The sequence below is a fragment of the Electrona antarctica genome (genome assembly GCF_951216825.1).
Source record: "Electrona antarctica genome assembly, chromosome: 17".
In the NCBI taxonomy this organism is placed as follows: Eukaryota; Metazoa; Chordata; class Actinopteri; order Myctophiformes; family Myctophidae; genus Electrona; species Electrona antarctica.
The window spans coordinates 12566109-12583380 of NC_136798.1; the positions used below are offsets into that span (position 1 = coordinate 12566109).

Below are 17272 nucleotides of genomic sequence, written 5' to 3' on the forward strand. Positions count from 1 at the left end.
ACTGCAGTAGTACAAGCCTACAGCGAGGGGGGAAAGTCACTGTGACTGCAGTAGTACAAGCCTACAGCGAGGGGGGAAAGTCACTGTGACTGCAGTAGTACAAGCCTACAGCCATGGGGGAAAGACACTGTGACTGCAGTAGTACAAGCCTACAGCCATGGGGGAAAGTCACTGTGACTGCAGTAGTACAAGCCTACAACGAGGGGGGAAAGTCACTGTGACTGCAGTAGTACAAGCCTACAGCGAGGGGGGAAAGTCACTGTGACTGCAGTAGTACAAGCCTACAGCGAGGGGGGAAAGTCACTGTGACTGCAGTAGTACAAGCCTACAGCGAGGGGGGAAAGTCACTGTGACTGCAGTAGTACAAGCCTACAGCGAGGGGGGAAAGTCACTGTGACTGCAGTAGTACAAGCCTACAGCGATGGGGGAAAGTCACTGTTAGGGTTAGCAGAGCCTGGTCAAACATCTCCACCTGAGACAGCTGTGACTGCAGTAGTCGTAGTTGTTCCAGACCCACAGGAACGCACCCAGGGTGCCGGCCCGATTCCGGCGAGCTGCCCCGCGTCCAAAACGGTTGAGAAATGACAGAGTTACCGTGTGGGGGTCCCTCTACTGTACCCTCTACTGTACTGTACTGTACTGTCACTGTACTGTACTGGCACACCTGAAATCACTATATATACAGTTAATATGTGCGTGTGTGTGTGTTAGGTTGCGCACAGGTGGTGAAAAACAACCATGCTGTTTTCGTGCTCATACCCAGCCAGGCAGGCAGCCAGGCTGGGTAAAAAGGTGCAAACCATTTTTAAGTGGTTTGCACCACTTAAAAATAATCTGTCTAAAATGCGTTAACCACATAATCACATTTATGTTTTAATGCCTTATAAGCGCATTATAATGCGCTGGGGACGCTGTGGGTGGAAGCTGGGGCCGTGTTCTCTCCTCCGCGTCATCAGTGCCCATACTCGAGGTGGGGTTGACGAAAGGGCCTTTCTGTGTGGAGTTTGCATGTTCTCCCCGTGTCCCCTAGGGTAGGTACCCTCACAAAAAACATGCAATAATCCTGGTCTCTAAACTACCTTCCCCTGGCCAGCTGGGGCGCCTGATGGAGGGGAAAGGAACTGGTCGGAATAACGTGTTCCTTCTACGCGCTACGTCTGGCCGGGGAAACTCTCCTCTGTCAGGTGAAAAGAAGCAGCTTGGACTCCTCGTGCATAGAAGGAAGCATTAGGTCAGTCCGCTGCCCCCCCCAGGTTGGCAGAGGAAGTGTAGCGCCCAGGATTACATTAGATAATTGACACTGGGTGAAAAAATGGGTTGCAAAATCGTGGGATAAGAATTTAGGGAAAAAAAATTATAATGCATTATAAATGCGATTATAAATTATGCATCATAGACCCGACCTTTAAGTAAAGGGTTACCAAATAATCAGTATAATCGTCCAAAACCATAAAGGCAGAGAAGTACCTCTGTGTTGTGTTGTCCTTTAGCGAGGTGGATCTCTCCTGCAGCTGTGACTGGTCCTCAGTGAACTCTTGGATACTACTTTCAGGTGCGGTGGGGTACAAATGCTGCCCCAGGCTCTCTAGACCCCGCAACAATGCCTCATGGGATGGTAATTCCTTCTGCATCTCCTGTACAGGTGACATTGTTATTTATTGGTGCATATAAAAAAGGTTAAAATACAGAAATGACAAGAATGTATGGATGAGATTAAAACAACTCGATATCAAAAGCGACCGAATTGTATTACTTGTATGCACAATTATGTGAATCAATCAATCAATCAATGTGAATTATTATGAATCAACAAGGACGAAACAAACCTGCAAAATCTATTACCTGTACATTTTGTAGTTCACATTTAAGCTTTATTTTGTCCACAGAGAGCAGGTTGTTGTCTGGACAACAGACAGACTCGCATCTGTCCAGCCAGCCTCTGATGGAGGAACTCTCCTTCTCAAATCTGAAAATTAGAAGACATTTTTGAGTGGTGTAAACCACTGCTACAACTGGCTTTTTTGTGCAGAAAAAATTAGCATGGTTGCTATGTTCACCCTGTTCACCCGGGTGTGATTTCATTACGTCCTACAACTGTCTTTGTTTGTGCAGAAAAAATGAGCATGGTTGCTATGTTCACCCTGTTCACCCGGGTGTGATTTCATTACGTCAGACATGATTTCATTACGTCAGACAGGCTATATAATACCTGACACCACTCAGTTCACACGGGTGTGATTTTTTATATTATGGTGAAGAGCCGTTTTGCACTGCTGTACAGTACACACACACACACACACACACACACACACACACACACACACACACACACACACACACACACACACACACACACACACACACACACACACACACACACACACACACACACACACACACACACACACACACACACACACACACACACACACACACACACACACACACACACACACACACACACACACAGGGATATGGTGTCTGTGCTATTTTTATCTGCCCATGGCCCAGTGTAAGGGACAGGGTCATAATAGAGCAGCTCTATCTCTCTGGAGCATCCACTGCTGTACATAATCCCAAATACATACACCTGCAGGGTAAGAGATGAGGTTGACTGAACACGCGCGCACGCACGCACGCACGCACGCACGCACGCACGCATGCACGCACAGACCTTGACCTATCTGACACCTCCAGTAAAGCATAACCCTTTTTTGATTTTGGCACTTTGTAGCAGTGCTACAGATCACAAGCTTTTTGCTCGCGGAGATATATAAAGAAAGGGAAATTAAGAGAGAACAAAAGGTATGGATGTCATTACATCAGAATAGCAGAGGCTGCCCAGGGGACAGACACATCAGAGACAAAGAGACTGTACATCATAAAGAGATGTGTGAATGATGCAAGGCAGTGAAAGGAGAGCTCAGGAGACTCTTATGAAGACAAAGAAACAGCTTAGAGGCAGACGGCGGACAAAAGGACATTTCCAAGAACATAAACGATTACATGCAGCCTATACAGGAGTCAACCCAATAGGAATCAATACAAAAAAATGTCCATACAACAGCAGCCATACAGATTCTGCACCTGCCACCTGTATAATTACGTTGCAGATGCATTTGGAAGATATTAAACCAAATAGTATAGTATGAGATTGTACAAGACAGAGACAGAAGACAGAGCTCCTTAGTTTCAATATATTCTGGGTGTAATCCGGTTGCAGAACATAAAAGGTCCCCAAAATACCAATGAAATGTTTTCTTTCTGTGATTCAACCTTGTCCTATAGAATTCTGACCATAATTTATCTCACCCATGGCTTTAGTTTTAAGAAGAATAGTATATTAGAGCTCAAGCCCAAGTATCCAATGTGGTTTGACAAAAATAATAATAGTACAGATCTTACTTTAGATCAAACTGATTTATTTATACATAAATAATTTAGATTTTTTTTTGTTTTGTGTTTCGTTAAGTGGTTCCTTTAGAGATGGTCAAACTCTTTCCAGAGAAATACACATACTGATACAGTACATTTATGCATGCTTTGCGAGTGGCTGTACCTTTGCCATAATGTCAGAAGATTTTCCAGCATAGCTTTAGTCTCTGTGGCCTTTTCCATGTATTCTCCCTGCTCCCTCAGGAGGTCATCCACCTCCTCCTCCAGCTCACTCCCCTCTCCAAGCCTCTTCGTGGCCAAGCACAAAGCCATCAGCCTGGGCCTCAGCTGCTCCAGGGCCTGGCACACCTCCTGGAGGAAGCACACAAGCAGTGTTTCAATAATGGCTAATTGGCTATGCTGCTTGGACTGACAAGCATAACTCTAGTTCCCGTTTCCAGAAAGAGGCATACATACACATTTACTGTTCCAGTTCAGTTTCTCATAGCTTAATTTGATTGGCTCAGGAGCAGATTTGAACTGGAAACACACCACACCTTGATATGGTAACGGTATGTGTCTTGTTGTTCATTAGATGTCATTGGTGTACCTACCATCTGATCCTGAAGCCCTTTGTATGTCTCAGATGATGATAAACAAAATGTGAACGGACAATCCAGCTTCTGCTTGAGGTCGTTCATTGTTTTCTTCACCTGATGATGACAAAAATATCACTTACTTAAATGACAAAAAATATGAATATTGATATATCAACTTCTGCACAACTTCTATCAACCTTTCTGCACAAAAACTTTAAAAGCCAAATGAAAACTCCAAATGTACTGCTTGCTTACAAGTTACAATATATCATAATAAATTAGCATCAGCTGTATTACGGGTTACCTGTTCCAGGTTGTCACTGCATGTCGTCCTGTAGGAGTCGCTGTGGGTGTGCTGTCCACCCAGTTGCTCCACTCTCGCCCTCAGCTCTTCCCAGTATTGGCCCATGTTGGCCAGCCTTGTCCGGATACGCTCCGCCTCCCCAGGGGTCACAAACTTTGACAGGGCCTCACACTCTGCCTCCAAGTGGGCAAGAACTGCCCCTCGTTCCTCTAACCCCGCACCCACCGCCTGAAGAGAGAGAAAGAGATGGTTGAATCTATTTAACTATTGTTAAACAAGACTGAACGTGTATATAATGCTGGAGTTTAATTTGATACGACTGAATAGCTAGATGGTTGTTGGGCCTACCGTGTACCAACCGACTAGTGTAAATGTGTCAGTCAGTCAGTCAGTCAGTCAGTCAGTCTCATGCTGCATTCACAGGGGCAGAAGATGCAAAATATCCAAAGATGCAAAGCTACTGTTGTACACGTAGCTTTTACAGCAGGCGGTCGGAATGCATTTTTGCATCTTCATGTGCATGTTCAGCAGTGTCCATGCGGCTATACCTTTTCAACACTTACATTTTATGGCTACCAAATAAAAACACCATTACCCAGAAGGAAATTATATTAATGTATGACTTGTGTGTGTACTGTACCTCCACTGTGCTGATGTGTCCATCCAGGGGATCTAAGGAGGATGTTGTCCTTGCCCTTTCTAGCTCCTCTTCTCTCTCTGAGATCCAGCAGGAAAAGGCCTCTGATTCACTGCTGAAACCCTCCCACCAGACACATACCAGCTCCAGCTGGACAACACTGGAAGGACAGAACACTGGTTTAAAAAAGCTGTGCACACACACAAACACATAATGTAAACTAAAGTCAAATCAAATAATAGATAAATACTTCTTTCTGAGGTGGTCTTGCAGTTGTGAGATCATCTCCCGGGAGGTCTGGGCCTGCTGCAGGAGTACAGTCTGATTCTTAGGTCCCAGCTGAATATCTACTGCCTTCTCCAGGAGCAAATCTGCCCGAGCCGCAAACTCCTCCATTCTCTTGATGAACTCCTATAGACAGGACAAATAGATGAGCAAATAGGGCCCCACGCACGCACGCACGCACGCACGCACGCACGCACGCACGCACGCACGCACGCACGCACGCACGCACGCACGCACGCACGCACGCACGCACGCACGCACGCACGGGCATGTGTAGTGTGTCTGGAGGCCAAGACATAAACCAAACGCATGCAAACAACAAATGCTCGCGCACGCACACGCACACGCACGCACGCACGCACGGGCATGTGTAGTGTGTCTGGAGGCCAAGACATAAACCAAACGCATGCAAACAACAAATGCTCGCGCACGCGCACGCACACGCACGCACACGCACACGCACACGCACACACACACACACACACACACACACACACACACACCTTGTTATGGTCCAGTTCAGTTCTGAGGCTGTCCAGGCTGTTGAAGATGAGTTCTTTGTTCATTGCTGTGTTGATGTTGCTGACAAACCTCCAGACAGTTTCTCTCTCTGCCTCAAAGTCCTGCCAGGAACTCAGAGCTGCCTGGAGATGATAAGAAGAGAAGAAAAAAATAGTATACCGGTTGTAAACTAATTGCATTTGAAAAAAATATATATAATTATATACTTTTCAGGATTTAAATTAAAAAATAGCAAAACATTCTTCAGAATTCCAATCACAAAATCTACAAGCTCAAAACGTGTTGCACTGTTGAGCTTGTAGATCAGCTATTTTTGTTACTTTTGTGTGACATAGTCATAGAAGTAGGGCATAAATTACAAAAATAAGTTGAAATACGGAGATAAGAGGTTTCTGCCTGACAATAGATGCAGTGTGAGACACCGACATGAGAGTACATCAGTACAGCACATAGTGAAGCACACAGTCCTTCTACCTGCAGGTTGAGTTCTTGTGTCACAGCTTTGCGGTCCACCTCTTTGAAGGCTCCTTCCAGCTCCCGTAGCGACTGGCTAAGCCCCTCCCCCTGCTGCAACTCGCGGCAGTGGGACACCAGTAGCTCTGCCTCCTTCCTATCAGCATGCAAACGCTTTAGCTGTTGCTGCAACACACACACAGATATTCACGCACGCACGCACGCACGCACGCACGCACGCACGCACGCACGCACGCACGCACGCACGCACGCACGCACGCACGCACGCACGCACGCACCCACGCACGCACGCACCCACGCACGCACGCACGCACGCACGCACACAAACACACACGCACACACACACAATATGTCAGATGACAACCAGAACCAACCAAGTAATAATTACAGTAAGTCACACAGGTTTTAGACGGGCTGGGATTGGGGAATAACACATCCCAAATACTAATGGCCATAATGCCATGCAATTTGCTGTGTACAATTTGTTGTTTTCACCATTTATTCCCTCTACAGTCTACACCAATTCACTTCAATTTAGCAACACTTTTCAGGAAAACACCAAACGCCATCCTGCTTCTCTCCATTTATCTTTGGATGCTATAACTAAACTCTGCAACCTACAGACAAACACACAATCCAATCCAAAAGATTTTCGAATGTATTTTGACGTAAGTGATATTTTTTGGTTAAAAATTCTGATGGCAATCATAATAATTGCTAATTGTTCAGAAACAGTGGCCACCCTGTCCTCCAGCTCTTTAGTAAACCGAAAATACATTTTCAGGTGGGCTGCCAGTTTCATCCAATCAGGTACTCATAAATATCAGCTTCAATTAAGACTTAGCAACAAAATATCACTTACAACCCCTTTAACAACAGCATAAAAGCGTTTATGGTGGACAATTAGCATTGGAAGGAAAGAAAAATGGCTGAGCCGACATGAGCTGAACAAAGTAGAAAGCAGCATTAATGGACAGAAGGCACTAGACATGTCTCAATGTGCCAGTGAGTTGGCATCATTTTTCAACAATAGAGTTTTCTAGGGCAGTCGTCTGCTTCAGACCCATATGTTCTCCATGAAGTCCTGACCCTCTGTTCTGTACCAGACTGCAGTATCCCCCTAATATTGGTTATTCTTAGTCTGCGACCCCCACGAGAGCGTCTCGTGGCTCATTTCGAGGTTCATGTTAATATTACATCAAGGCTGTATTAAGTTACTCCCCAGTGAATCTAAAACTCTTCAGTTCATATGGTGGAATCTAAAGGAGCCTGTTTTTCCATTTTTATTTTCTTCTCAAATTGAACACTCCATCTCATCTCACTGAGATGGATCAGCTTGGTGTTCAAGAATATTGTTATGTGTTTGTCGAAATGATACATTGAACACAATACAATCGTGCTCAGGAGGTAGAGAGAATCTGAGAATCATAGGATCACCACACCAGTTCAATCGTCTGCTCCTTCATGTTTCATACTGAAGTTAACCTACAGTAGTCGCAACTGCTCCTTATAGCTAGGATAGGTAAATGCAGAGGTTTAATTTCAGAGTTTGATTCAATATAATGACAAATTGTCACAAACTATACAACAAGAAACATGTTTGCTATTGTCCAAGAACACATAAAAAGAATAGTTTGCCCAGTGTGTTTGACAACAACAACTCAACAAACTCAATATAGGCTGTGCCCATGCATGGGGAGGGTTATCTCTGGTGCTGCACTAGTCTCTCCTATAGGTAGGTCAGCCAGGTGTCTGTTCAGCAGGGGGTGGAACTAGTATAGGTAGAGCAGAGTGTTCCTCTTCACGTGTTATGCCCTCACAGCAAAACCCCTCATTGTCAGGTGAAAGGAAACAGCCTCCCCAAGACTAGGAGTTGGCAGAATTGTTTGAATCAATTTGTGTGTGTCTCATTTGTAACAATACAGGTTCTGCTTAGGGCCTATTATCTTTCCATTAAGTGACTCTCCTATGAGTATATGCAACGCAGTCTCTGCCAAGCTGGCTGTGTACATTTTCTTTTCAAAATCTTTTTATTTCCGTTTTATAACAGTATGGGTGTCAAGTCACAGGTTCATAGAAAAAATAAAATATCAGATTTTAGTATCAGTGACTGAGGTAAACAAACGTAGCCTACTGTATGAATCACAGAGATCGTGGGCAGACATAATGAAAAGACTGTTATTGTGCAAAACATGCCCCTTCAAGACAAAAGAAAAACATTTTCTCCCCTTCAAGTCCCAATTTAGTATAGCCAATTCCCAATTCCCCAGCCTCTCTACAAGTACTCCGTCTCTGCTAACCCCCACAATCAGTCATTGGGAGGGTGAAGAAAGCCTCGGTTACCCAGGCCATCAAGCCAACATCTTCTTTACACCAGACAGTGAAAGGTCTCACTAGGGGGGCGTAACGCATGTGGAGGTACACGCTATCCCCCCCACCTCCTCCCTCCCCTGAACAGGCGCCCTGACCGCTTGTGGGGATCGGCTGTGTACATTTTAAATGGAAACTTTTCTAAATGATTCTCTGACAGAAAGCTTCACTTTACTGTGGCTGACTGTTTCAGTGCATTATAATGTTACCGGTAAGTTAATGCTGAAGAAATCCCACTCCACCAGGCATTCAGTGTGATGTTTGACCAATGAAATTAATCTAGAATAGCCAATAAAAGAGATGACCTGCTCTGCACATTCATGCACCCAAAAGGGAGAAACCTGTTCATTTGGTGACCCCAGACCTTTCACCCTAACACCTCCATGAGGCCAGAATTTCAAATGAGCAAACAACAAAGCTTGTTAGGCCTTGCATCACTCTAATAATAATAATAATAATATAAAACTAGAAATGCACTCTGTCGAGCTGCCAACTTGCTCCTTGCACACAAGTAGGCCATGTATGGCCTACTTGTGTGCAAGCAGAGCACGCCATGAGGTGCGCTCACCACTGGCATCACCACTTCCAAAAAAAACACTGATATATTATGATAATATATTATGAATCTGATTGTAATGACGACATAAACATAATGATGATGCCAGAGATGCTGATCCCTGATTGGGCTACGGTCTTAACAAGAAAGGACACGACATAATTAAATACATACATACCCAGCCGATCGCAGTACTTGCGCTCTGCTTGCGCAAGTAAAGAATGCTTAAAATATCATCACATTCCGTGCTCAGCCAATCAAATCATTTCCGTGGTACACACAGACACACAAAGCTGGGAAAAGGAGTGGCTGGGCCCCCTCAAAAGTCCTCATTTTAAAATGAGCATTACTTCCATTTTGCCTTTCTCACTCTTTGTTTAACACATCATAATTTAGATATCAGCAACAGTTTTACTTTAAGCGTTCCCTCTTATGCTGCTAGACACTGCACTGCTCCCCCATACTGTACCTGGTGAATGAGGTACAGCTGCCTGGCCTCCTCCAGGCTCTCAGCCTCCAGGATCTGGTCCGTCTGCTCCTGAGCCTCTCTCCGTGCCCTCAGAACCTCCTCTAGAGCACCACGCACGTCCTCTCTGAGCTCGTCACACTGGGACATAGCATCTGCATTGCCCTCCTCACCCCACTTCAAAAGAGAGCAGAGGATCGGAGGGAATGACAGGGTGAGGAGAAGACTCAGAAGAGAAAGAATGGCACGACTTTCCAAACTTGGATACATGTATCGATACGATCATAAATAAATTATGTTCAACTTGCAGTACACACTAATACAAGGAAAGACTACATCACTATAGTTCCAGTGTGGTTTCATATTCCAGAATAAAAACATTAACTACAACCTCAGCAATAGTACTGGCAGGAAAGGAGGTATTCAGCGTTGAGTGGATGCTATTATTGGAATGAATGTTTTACCTGGCAGAGCGAAGACAATAGTGCCCTGAGGTCAGTTGAGAGTTTGGCCAGGGCAGCTCTCTGCCTCTGGACCTCCAGTTCCGGGCTAACCTCGGACAGCACGGTCAGACGGCTCTTCAGCCACAAAAGGTTCTCTTCACGGCAGTCCACAGCCTCCTGAAGGGCCTACACGTGTGGGAATTGGAATTGAAGCATAGAAAAGCAATGAAAGCCTACTAAAGATTAACTTTTAACCTTGACTTTATTTTAGTGGCCCGACGGGAAGGTCAGACTCACCTGAATCGTGACGTCCACTTGTTCCTGATCGGTGGAGTCACTAGACGTCTCTCTCAAAAGCCTCACCTGCCTCCTCTGAGACGAGAGCCAATCAGAAAGCTCACAGAACCTACAAACGAGGAAGAAAACTTTGTCATTACACAGCAATTACATTCTGTAATTTTACCAGTGAAAAGGTCGGAGTTTAAGGCAGATTATATTAATATCGGTAGTAAGTATAATCCTCACATCTCGTTCCACTCCCTCCATTTATCTGGGTGCTGCAGCAATTTGAGGTAGATGGTTTCTATTTGACCTTTGACCTCTGCCAGAGCCCTCCTGCTGGAGTCGAGGGCTCGGTGGGCAGAGTCGTTGTCTGGTAACTTCTCACATACGTCTTCCATGTTCCTGATCCTCTTCTCACACAATGTCAGGGGCATGCGCTCCTTAAAGAATGCCTGGGAGTTGGGGGCAAGGTGAGAGAAGGCATTGGTGGATTAAGTTGCCTGGAGAGTGATGATAATCACAGGTGATTATCTTTCCTCATTTTGCATTCATCTGCAATTTTGCCAGGTTTCCTACTCAACGAGTCGACCATTTCACTCAATGTTGATGAATTGTATCTTTGGTGTTGGTGAGCTTGAAGATCTGTTATTGTAGTTTTTTGTTTACATTTCTGTAATTTGATGTGATGTTTGACTGATGTACCCAAAATACGGACGCCAGGTTGAAAGTGGTTCAACTCTGTGAACCAACCCCTACTTCCTCTTAAGGCTAATTTATAATCTTGTGACACTTTTTCCCATTCAAATTACATACTGTAATCTTTTGTTTTACGATTTAAGATTAGGTATACTGTATATTAAACCTCACCCTGTGCTCCCTGACCACACGTTCGCTGGTGCATGTGCTAGACAGAGCACGCATTTCTCTGTCTAGCTCCTCCCTGCAATCCTGCAGGACCTCCCCCACTCGAGCCTGCTCCACATCAACCTTCAGACGCATCAGGTGGGCAGGAACCTCACCCTGGACATCCTGTAAATGAAATCAAGCATTAGTAGAGAGTCAGTAAAAAATAAATAATCCAGGACCAATGTGAGAACATACTGAAAAGGCTGCAATCAATACATTTTATGTCCTATCCAGGATCCAATCTCGGGCCCACTGCGTGACATTTCTACTGTTCAGCTGTAACGGAGAGCTCATTTTGGGAAGATGAGATATTTTCCATTGAATTTCATTCGATACCTCTTGCCAACCAGTAGTGGTTTCTTACCGATTTAATGTCTCAATAGAGAAACCTCTGCCCACATGCAGTTGTGTTTAGTTATATTATATTCAAGGGACAAGGCAGTTAACTGCCTTGTCCCTTGAAGTTCTTGTACTCTGCAGTACTGCAGTACTTAGTAAGAGTGATAAGGCCTGGTGACCTCTGACCTTCCATTGTTTGTGTAGTCTGCGGACTGTTTCCTGCAGCCCCTGTTGCTCGTCCTCTGGTAGGATGTCTGTTAGCTCATCACATGCCTTCAGAAACACACTCAACATCCGCTGGTCCATCTGGTTGAAGAACTCCTGGGCAGAATAAAAACAATACACCGTTTGGGGATTGCCAAGCACACTTGAGATCGTGTCCATTTGCAATGAAATGTGTTGGTAGAGGACGACGACCAAATGCTGTGTTGAACAGGATTATTTCAACATGGGTATTGGCAGAATCCATTGATACACATTACACACTCAGATCCTCATCCAAGCCAGTCTAGATCAGAGATAGCCTGGCCCAGCCTGTATGATTTCTGGTCTAGAGGGGCGGGTAGTTTCTATTGGTTTCACCGATCTGAGCACCCGCCCCCTCCTCCCCTCCCCGGTAGAAAACAGCGGAAAACACTGACGTCACCAAATTTTGGTTATTGGTTAGCGAAAAACAAGGAAGTGGGCTTCCTATGCTAGATTTTCCAATGCGTTTCCCCAGGCTTTCATTTTTGAGACGGATGCAAACCAAAATAGAAGCCTGCATGGGTACCGAGGCTATAGATCAGAAATGACCTAAATAAGGTAAGAGTGTCTTGATGTTAGCCAATAGCCATACATATTTGGCTGCTTCAGCTGTCATCAACAGACTATAAAATGGCACACAGGAGCCAGTACTGTAGATTTGGGCTCACTGTGTGTTTTTTCTGCCGCTCCTCTGGGTCTCCTCTCTCTCGCAGGCAGCCCTGAGCCATCCTCAGGACCCTCTCCAGCTCCTCGGGGTCTCCTCTCTCTCTCAGACAGCCCTGAGCCATCCTCAGGACCCTCTCCAGCTCCTGGCGGGACTCCTCAAACCTCCTCCTAAGACAGTTGTTGGCCTCCTCCTGCCTCCTCCACTCCCCCACCTCCTTCATCAAGGCCTAGCAGAAGAAGACACAGTACAGGTCATGACCTGGGCGAACAGTCTCACAGGTAATGTATTATAATTGCATTGTTCGTCTTTCATTAAGCTGTGGAATAATGAGACAGATGAGCAATGCTAACCTGTACTGTTGTCTCTGGGGATATGTCTGTTCTGTGATGTGATTAACGGTAATTAACTCTCTCTAAAATTCTTGTGTGATGCTGCGATTCTGTGACACGTGTGTGTGTGTGTATGCGTGCGTGTATGCGTGCGTGCGCGCGTGCGTGCGTGCGTGCGTGCGTGCGTGCGTGCGTGCATGACTGCATGCCTGTATGCATGTTTGTTGTGTGTGGGTATGTTTGTTGTGTGTGTGTGTTCATGTCAATTAGTAAGTGCACATCATGCTAACCTGTGCTGAGCACTGTATTTCGGCCACTCTCATTTGCAGGAGGGACTGGTCAAAGTTTCGGAGCACCTTGCTACTGGAGAGCACCCTCTGCAGGGCGTGGTGGTTCCTCTCTATGACCGAGAGGCAACGTTTGCTGTTCTGCTGCTGGTTCAGCAGGTCCTGGGAATTTATATGGCATTTAGATACAATAGACATATACTGTTTGCTTAGCTTGACCACCGATGCCAAGTAATACGTATGTTATTTAGATAGCAAGTTGTGTAGACAGATTGCTAGGTTTGATACTTACCTGGTGGTACCCTAGTTACTTTGTAGCATTTACCGCAATTGCTTTCTTTGCACTGCACAGTACAGTATGTACTTCAACATTTCAATTCATGCAACGTACTCCAATCTCACACTTTCTCAGTCGCCCTGGACAGGAGCAACTGTTGTACTGCAACTTCAGTTTACACTTTTTTCACAGCCATCATACAGTCTATTCTAACCTGCCACGTGAGTTTGTGTTGGGAATGGGTCTGTGCGTCTGGGTCTCTAGCAGCAGCCGTGATGCGGCTGGCCCTCTCCAGAGCCTGGTAGAAACCACTGATGTGCTTCTCCATTTCCTCCAGCACGGGCAGCAGGCCATGGCACTCCCTCACCAGGGATGGACACCGCTCTCTCACCTGCAAACAATACACAACCAGAAAACTAAACACTGACCGAAAGAGGTGACGTGGAGGATGTGGATAAAAATGTTGAGATAACGATATTGGGATGTTGTACTTTGACATTTACCCCAGATGTGCTGCTTTGTCAAAAAGACACAAAAAAAATGTTTCAACCTAGGTTTTCCATTAGATGGTATAGCGCGTACCTTGCTCAGATGACATTTGACCGTTGCCATAGCAGCCATGACCCTAGCGCCTTCGTCCTGTGATGCATCCTTGACGAGGAGCTGGGCACTACGGACAGCCAGCTTGTACTGTGTCTCCATGGCAACAACCTTTTGCTTGGTATTCTGAGAGAGAGATATGGGAGTAAAGTGTAGAAGTCATCATAGAGATGAAAAAAGGGGAATATCCGCACTCTGTTAATAAAGTTTGAGTTTCTTTATTTCATGAAATCACATGCAGCAGCAGTCCACCTAGAGAAACGAACGTGTTTCGGCACGCAGGAGTTTGAAAATGCTGAGGAAGGCCTGCGGGCCGTTCCCCTTTTTCCATTGATCTTCCAGAATCTGCACCATCAGCTACAGAGACTATGAACTTGACCCTGAGTAGAGCACGTCTTTCCCTAGAACGGTTTTGTTGTTCATCATAGAGATGAAGACAACTAAACCTGAACTACATTCAAGAGAAGACTGCAGTAATTATTGACTGTAGGACAGAGAATGCTCAAACATTCTAAAAATCACACCCGTGTGAAGTGAGTGGTGCAACTCCGTGTGGGGCTCCCGGGGGGTCCCCAGAAGTTCCAGACCCACAGGAACGCGCCCAGGGTGCCGGCCCGGTTCCGTCGGGGTCCCCAGGCGGTCCCCAGAAAATCCAGACCCCCAGGAACACGGCCAGGGGGACCCCCACACGGTAACTCTGTACAGTAGAGTCTACTGTACTACTGTACTGTACTGTACTGAACTGTCACACCCGAAATCATCATATATACAGTTAATATGTGTGTGTGAGTGTGAGTGTGAGTGTGTGTTAGGCTGCACAACAGTGACACTTTTCAGGCAATTTTCAGGCTCGGACGGACACAGGCAGCCAGCCAGGGACCCAGGCAGCCAGGCAGGGACACACATATAGCTGTCTATAGGAGTGGTTGCACCACTCAAAAGCTATACAGCAAATGCATATCATCCTGGCCTGGCGTGTACCAGGTTCATTTGGTTCTATGTGTACATCTCTAAGTTAAATTAACACTCAGGATTGTATTGTATTGTATTGCAGCTAGATCACGAACATCTCATAAAGCTGGTGAACATATATTTAAGGGCCCCTACAATTTCACAAATCTACTGGTATGACAAACAAGTAGTGTTTCAATCCCATCTTAAATTACACACAGACTCTGTGCCTAAACTCAACAGAGACTCCCTATCAGCTGAGAAAATTTTGAGTAGAGCACAATTTGTCTTAAGCTAAAAAACACAGGGACTGTGATTCTATCGGGTCAGTGTCATAATTCCAACGGCGCGTTGGTCCGACTTGCCCCATTACCAACCCTGTCCCTAACCCTAACACTAACCACACGCAAAGCCACGTTGTCAGACTATTCCGCAGTCGTAATTACGAGCGGATCCCGATGCTATCGACCAATAATGTGTATTGTAACAATATCATTATAGAGAAAACCACCAAACACCATGTACCAGCAAGCAGTAAAGGCACATTGTGCTCTGTTATTCTGTTCTATAATTATGATAAACAGACGTTCCTCACCTCCACATCCTGGAGAAAGGCTCGGACATTCAGGAAGGACACCTGGACGGATGCACTGAGCTTGTTCTCAGCCGTGTCCAGCAGATCTCTGAGAGCTGACAGTGCCTTCAAATGGTCCTTTCTCAACTTATCCATCTCATCTGCATGGGCATACTATGGATAATATAGAGGGTGACACAGTTTTTGAAAACTTTCATTCACAGATTTACTGGCCTGCGCCAAACTTTCCAAATTTGTTTTGTAACATGAGTTGTCCTGATGTAGTAAATCTCAGTTCAAAAGAGTCTGCGGTCAATCATGCAAAGTAGACTGACTCAGTTAAATATGCTGAAGGTTTGATGTTATTCATCTTATTGCTTTATAAGCAAGGTTAACACAACTCATCTGACACATATAAGCATGCAAAAACACAAACCAATGAAACCATGAAATGTATTTGAAAATACTATATCCCCCCCAATGTCCGACCTTTATCTGATCTAATATTGATAAGTTAGATTATTACTTGTTTCACTTTAAGAAAGAGGTCCCTCCATCGGCCATTCAGTAGCAGCAGCTGCTGTTTGAGGTCCAGTGACACTATCTCGTCACACGTCTCGATCAGAAAGTTTCCTGCGTCGTTCATGATGTTGTGCTGATCCATCCAGTGGTTGAGAATCCTGAAGAACTCCTGAGAAGAGAGGATGGAAACAGTCAGAACCTCAGTGCTTATAATAATGGACACCACACACTTTTGTATACAAATATATATTGCCCTCGAAACCTGACTTATGAACGTTCATGAAATGTAAGCGATACGCAACCTAGTTATACTGATCTGATTGGCTCCTCTGGCCAATGGGACACCAAGCAACGGCAAAGCTGCCCTCTGGCAAATATCCCTGGCAGCCACACAGGCTGCAGACAAACAGTGCAGAGCAACGCAGCAGAGAAGCATGCTCACACTCACAGGGTGACGTGGAAGGAAGAGTATCGATATAACTAGTACTCGATATAACTTCAAAGCTAACGCGGCTGAAACAGCGCAGTGCAGCCAATGCAAAGCCACAACAAAACACAGTCATTGAACCACGCACAGAACAGAACGTCGGAAACGAACGCATACAACGCCCGTGAGGCGCGAGGTTGTGACACACAAACATACACGTTACTAAAATAATAATCATACTAATATGGGGGGAGAACACAACGGAGGCAGCGCACGCAAACAATGACCGCGAGGTGCAAGGTTGTGACACACAAACATACACGCAATAATCATACTAATATGGGGGGGGGGGGGGGGGGAACACAACGGAGACAGCGCTTCTTTCACCTGACAAATATCACTATGTGATCATTTCTTGTTTATTGCAATACATATGTAATATTTTTTTATTGTCTTAAATAAAAACGTTTTTATCCATTAATTTTCGTACCTCCAGCGACGGCTCCAGAAAATTGTGACTGGGGGTGCTATGGGGGGGGCTCGCTATTTAGTGGGGGGGGGGGGGGCTAATGAATCTTGGTTTACATAGAAGTCAGTCAATTCGGCTTGTTTTGAGGGGGGCTTAGGGGGAGCTAAGCCTCCACCAGAGGGGGCTAAAGCCCCCCCTTGCCCCCCCCTGGAGCTGTCCCTGCGTACCTCTGTATTTGTATTTATGCTTTGTTGTGTAATGTAATGTAATTTAACGCTATTGTTGCTTGTTTTTTTTGTGGGGATTGTGGAAGTAAATTTGCATCTTTGCTAAATCCGGTGTACATATGTATTGTATTGTTCATT

The 17272-nt window shown here is 45.4% G+C and overlaps 3 protein-coding genes across 3 annotated transcripts in view; all 3 read right to left on the reverse strand.

Moving 5' to 3' along the window:
- Positions 1-6330, reverse strand: part of LOC306941336 (nesprin-1-like) — a 149346-nt gene extending 143016 nt beyond the window's left edge. The window contains 9 exon segments of the mRNA XM_079526753.1: positions 1468-1634; positions 1843-1966; positions 3560-3747; positions 3990-4088; positions 4279-4506; positions 4919-5075; positions 5166-5326; positions 5704-5844; positions 6197-6330. Coding sequence (XP_079382879.1) covers positions 1468-1634; positions 1843-1966; positions 3560-3747; positions 3990-4088; positions 4279-4506; positions 4919-5075; positions 5166-5326; positions 5704-5766 — 1187 coding nt within the window. The 5' untranslated portion in view covers positions 5767-5844; positions 6197-6330.
- Positions 5816-12691, reverse strand: LOC306940652 (nesprin-1-like; the record flags this gene model as incomplete). The annotated part of the gene is made up of 9 exons (XM_079525758.1): positions 5816-5844; positions 6172-6361; positions 9592-9765; positions 10053-10217; positions 10329-10437; positions 10557-10765; positions 11181-11342; positions 11745-11879; positions 12473-12691. The coding sequence occupies 9 exons, from the start codon at positions 12689-12691 to the stop codon at positions 5816-5818; spliced, it is 1392 nt and encodes a 463-aa protein (XP_079381884.1).
- A 375-nt stretch (positions 12692-13066) lies between these two features.
- LOC306940653 (nesprin-1-like) overlaps positions 13067-17272 on the reverse strand; it is a gene marked incomplete at its 3' end in the record, with an annotated part of 53295 nt that continues 49089 nt past the window's right edge. The window contains exons 17-21 of the mRNA XM_079525759.1: positions 16016-16180; positions 15511-15663; positions 13947-14090; positions 13579-13755; positions 13067-13249 (exon numbers count right to left, since the gene is read on the reverse strand). Of these exons, the coding sequence (XP_079381885.1) occupies positions 13067-13249; positions 13579-13755; positions 13947-14090; positions 15511-15663; positions 16016-16180 (822 nt within the window). The remainder of the gene's footprint in view (positions 13250-13578; positions 13756-13946; positions 14091-15510; positions 15664-16015; positions 16181-17272) is intronic.